The sequence below is a fragment of the Sinocyclocheilus grahami genome, unplaced genomic scaffold (assembly GCF_001515645.1).
Source record: "Sinocyclocheilus grahami isolate Dianchi unplaced genomic scaffold, SAMN03320097.WGS_v1.1 scaffold353.1, whole genome shotgun sequence".
Lineage (NCBI taxonomy): Eukaryota > Metazoa > Chordata > Actinopteri > Cypriniformes > Cyprinidae > Sinocyclocheilus > Sinocyclocheilus grahami.
This window is the reverse complement of record NW_015505532.1, coordinates 473,579-478,780: the sequence shown is the minus strand read 5'-3', so window position 1 is coordinate 478,780 and position 5,202 is coordinate 473,579. Positions and strand designations below refer to the sequence as shown.

Sequence of the window (5,202 nt, the reverse complement as noted above, 5' to 3'; positions counted from 1 at the left end):
TGTGTGAGAGAGTGTGTGTGTGCGTGTGTGTGTGTTTCTGGATGTTTGGCACAAACACACTGGTATCCTGGTGGCAGCTGCTCCCCAGTCTCCGGCTGCCTGGATACCTGGATCTACCCATCCCCAATGCCCGGCCTATGGGAGTCTCCCTCTGAGCGTGTGTGTGTAGCTGTAACTAAAGCAGCTCTTTATGTTGTTGCTGTTAGTGAGAATAGCTGTTTAACATGTGTAAGCACACATGAATACGTGTTCTTGTAGATGAGCATAAATATCAGTTGCATGTGCTGATGAGTGACTGTGTGTGTGTGTGTGTCACACCTTGACAAGCCTGGATAGCTGCAGCAATGTCATCTTGCTTCAGGTGTGCTGCAAGTGCCATGTTTCTTCAAAAACGAAGTACTACAAATACAAATTGCAATTAGAGATCCAACAGAATACTAAATCCAGTATATGCCTGTTTTAATTGAACAGTGAAGTTTTTACAAGCTTTTCTGTCCAATTTGAATGTACCAATAAACTAATATAAACATTAACATAAATGCTGCAAAGCTCATATTACTTATGAGCTTGGGAAAATGCGAGGATGCAATTGCAATAAAAAAAAATTAACTTCTGTATTAAAAATTCTGATTTAGATACCGACCAAAAACAACTTCATTTTAGCAGTATAGTATATGTTAAGAAGCAGGCACTCACCGTTGGACGGGTGGAGGCGGGAAGTGATGTATGCTTCTGGAGTATCTTCAGGAACAATGGAGAAACAGAGACCCTCTCTTGCTGTTCTGGGAGCTAAAGTGCAGAGAGAGCGTGAAACCCGTGCCCTTAAACCCAAGGAGGCCACAAAACACCTCCCTCCTCATTAGCTAATCCAAGCAGATCATTTCTGATAGCTATTGGTTTGAAAGGATGTTATTTTTTGCATATGCTTATGAAGAGCTCAGGTGAGCTTGGCTCTGGCTTACTACTGAGACCTGTGATGATGCTGGGAAGGAAATTTCTTCTGGTTTGGGCTGAATTGCAAAACCAAATTACAATGAAAAATCACAATCATATTTAACAATAAAATATAGAATCAGCACAAAAATGTTGATGGTGATGAGATGAGGTCGCCTTATCAATATATTCATACAATAAATATGATAAAAAAATAATAATAAATGAATGAATAAATATGTGACCCTGGAGCACAAAACCAGTGTTAAGTCGCTGGGGGATATTTGTAGCAATAGCCAACAATACATTGTATGGGGTCAAAATTATTGATTTTTCTTTTATGCCAAAAATCATTAGGATATTAAGTAAAGATCATGTTCCATGAAGATATTTTGTAAATTTCCTACCATAAATATATCAAAACTTAATTTTTGATTAGTAATATGCATGGCTAAGAACTTCATTTGGACAACTTTAAAGGCGATGTTCTCAATATTCAGATTTTTTTGCATCCTCAGATTCCATATTTTCAAATAGTTGTATCTCAACCAAATATTGTCCAATCCATACATCAATGGAAAGCTTATTTATTCAGATTACAGATGTTGTATAAATCTCACTTTCAAAAAATTGACCCTTATGACTGGTTTTGTGCTCCAGGGTCACATATATTAATAATAAATGCTGTTTATATATTAATTAATAAATATTGATAAATGCTATAGAAGCTTGTTAAATGTTAGTTTATGTTAATTACTGTTAACAAATGAAAGATTATTGTAAAGTGCCACCAATAAAATATTCAAATACTTATATACTTGTTATTGTATTTGTTTATTTATCCCGTATTTGTTCTTGTGAGGCATTTTACACCATTTGTACACCATTATAAATGTTATGATCAAATATCTTCCCATCCATTTAACTTTTTATAATACTTTCTGTCATTTCTACTAGGATTTAACCTGACGATCAGTTAGAAATTAAAGCTGGATGGATATAATGTAAATCCTAGTTAAAAAAAAAAGAAGTATATTTAAAACATTAAAAATGATTTCATAAAATGCATTTATTTCAGTATAGTTCAGATCTGTTTACATATTTACTGATATATCACTGATATAAATTATGATTAAACTTCATTTGGACAATGCACATTTCTTAATATTAAGTCTAAAGTGTGTTTTAATGTCACTATTGATGAGGATAGTATGATTTTTGTATTTCGTATGATAAAAGTATTCCAGGGCATTTAATTAAGTACATAAATATGTAAATGTATGTAGTATACTTAATGTATTCCAAATACATTTTAGTATATTTAATTTGCCTAGGGATATAACAGTTGAAACTAGATTAAATGTTAAGAGTGTATAAATTTTTCTGTTATTTCTGTCCTTTATTTGTTTTGTTTGTTTTTGTGTAAAGGGCACAGACAAGAACCTTATAAATAAAACCGGAGGAACAAAGCTCTTTTTGTGGAAAAAGATCAAAGAAATTTATTTCGATGAAACATTAATATGGCGAGCATACTGTATAAGCTGGTGGTGAGCACTGGGAAAAGGCATTGGGGAGTGGGTTTCTATGGTGATACAGTATAGTGTGGATATATGAGCCATAGTGAGTGTGACGGGGCTGACGAGACGTGAGACGTGTGGATCCATCTGCAAGCTTTTATTAAAGAGACGTGGTATAACAGGCGGGGTCGAACAATGACAAACAGGTATATGGCGGGCAAAAACACAAGAATAGTCCTAGGGCTAGCGTAGGTCACCGATCGGCAGACAGAATCACAGGGGCGAGACGAGAGGGAGAAATCCAGGAAAACAGGCAAAGATCAGAAACAAAGATCAGTTGATGCAAAACAAGGAAAACACGGAGACTCTGAAAGGGGTACAGGCTAAACAATACTCAGCAGAGAATGGTGGTTTGAGTGGGTGTTATATAGTGAGTGAGGTGATAAGAAACAGCTGTGTGCAATGAGTGCAATCAGTGCAGTGTGCAAATCGTGCAATGAATGATGGGATATGTAGTCCGGGGTGCTATGCAACAGTTTGTGTTGTGCGAGAGTCAATGTAATGGAAAGGGTGACCTCTGGTGGTGAATAAACGGAAGTCCATGGACCGAATTCGTAACAGTGAGAGAGCGAAATGTCATATACTTTTGATGTAAAAAGCCATTTTTGTAACATTTAAGTATTCATCCCATTTTCATTTTTATTTTATACATCTCAGGTATTCTGTAACAGCTCCTTCTGCTGTTATTAAATGACGCTATGGTGCTGTATGTTTTTGTGGAAAACCTGATACACCATTCACAAGTTAGGGATACATATGATTTTGATTTAATAAAAAAAAAAGAAAGAAAGAAATTAATATTTTCATTCAGCAAGGATACATCAAAACTGCACAGTAAAGACATTTAGGGTTACAATTTTTTTTCCCATTTTAAATAAATGCCGTTATATGAATTTCTATTCATCATTCATAAAAATCCTGAAAAAAATGCATCATGATTTCCAAAAAAAATATTAAGCAGCAAAAATCGTTTTCAACTTTACTAACAATTAGAACCATTATTAGTAATTAAATACAAATAATAATTTCGCAGCAGTCAGCATATTAGAATGATTTCTGAAGGATCATGTGACATTGAAGACTGGAGTAATGATGCTGAAAATACAGCTTTGCATCACAGGAATAAATTCAGTATTAAATATAATATAATCTAATAGAACAAAATCAAATAGAAAGCAGTTATTTGAAATTGTAATAATATTTCACAACATAACTGCTTCTTATTGTATTTTTAATCAAATAAAAGAAGCCTTGGTGAGCATAAGAGACTTCTGTGAGAAGCATTTAAAATATCATCATTCCAACCGGCAGCATTAGTTATTAATAGTAATTACGGTTTTTACTTTTAATCAAATAAATGCAGCCTGGTAAGCATAAAAAAAAAAAACTTTAACAGGCAATGTGCTTCAAACCACAAATTGATTTCTTAGCCTCAACAACGAGGCTTTTTACACCAAATGCCTTATAAAACTGTTACTGAAATACTATTGATTAAATTAGGCCTGCCTCGAAAAAAAAATATTTAGTCTAATTTCAGATGTTCTCATTATCTTCATACATTTTCGTTACCATTTTCATCAAATGACCTCAAAATAAGTGGCAATAAATAAATAAATAAATTAAATCTAGACACCCCACCCTGCAAAAGCTCATTTCAGAGAAGCTGCATTAGCCCTTTAGCAATGTAACCTGTAAATTGCATATATGTGTGTGTATATATATATATATATATATATATATATCCTCCTGAGAACCAGAAACAAAAGGCTTTGTGAATTTAGTATTTTTTCATGTCATTACATTGTTTAGAGCATGCATGAGAAAAAAATGGTAAAATAACATTTTTGAAAAATGATATTTTATTCATAAGTTATGCTATGTCCTCTGTAGAGGACACCAGGACTCAGTTTTTCTAAAAATAAAATGACAAGAGTAGACACAAAAAGGCAAAAACAAATCAATCATCAATCCATTTTTAGGTTTCAGGATTTTTTTTATAACTAACTTTGTTTAAGGATGGTTCTCAACTATAAAATATATAGCAAAATTATTTGATATACCATTTTGCTTTATGTATGTATATGTGTGTAAGAATTCCATAAACTGGTTTTCCCATTAAGCACAGTGTTATTTATACACTGTATCTAATCTGCATATTAAAGTGCTGTTGGGACAGCATGACGTGTAATAATGGGAATAGTAATTGGCCAGATTTTCATAGGAATATCTAATATTTCATAAGAATATTGATATATAATTTGTTTTCCTATTCAATTCTTTTGTCTCCCAAAATGTATAATAAACATGATTTTAGTCCTGGTGTCCTCTACAGTGGACATGTATGAAATCATGTCCTGTTTCATAACAGAAGGTCATATTTTGATTTGAACCCGAGGATATATATATATATATATATATAATAATTATTGTTATTCATAATTATATTATTGTATATTACATGTGATTTATAATATATGTAATAATAACTATTCTCCCGCAGAGATAAATAAAATAATAATTGTGCTAAGAATACAAATCAAATCAGTAGCCTACAGGATGTTGTCACAGTTTCCTCCTAATACAGGTTTTGCATTGCTCATCACAGTCGAAACCTTCTCTCTCTCTCTCTCTCTCTCTCTCTCTCTCTCTCTCTCTCTCTCTCTTTCTTTTTTTTTCTCTCTCTCTCTCTCTC

The 5,202-nt window shown here is 33.1% G+C and overlaps 1 protein-coding gene across 1 annotated transcript in view; it reads right to left on the bottom strand.

Moving 5' to 3' along the window:
- pvalb5 (parvalbumin 5) overlaps positions 1 to 720 on the bottom strand; it is a 13,199-nt gene extending 12,479 nt beyond the window's left edge. The window contains exons 1-2 of the mRNA XM_016229499.1: positions 697 to 720; positions 319 to 399 (exon numbers count right to left, since the gene is read on the bottom strand). Coding sequence (XP_016084985.1) covers positions 319 to 379 — 61 coding nt within the window. The 5' untranslated portion in view covers positions 380 to 399; positions 697 to 720. The remainder of the gene's footprint in view (positions 1 to 318; positions 400 to 696) is intronic.
- Positions 721 to 5,202: the final 4,482 nt, after the last annotated feature.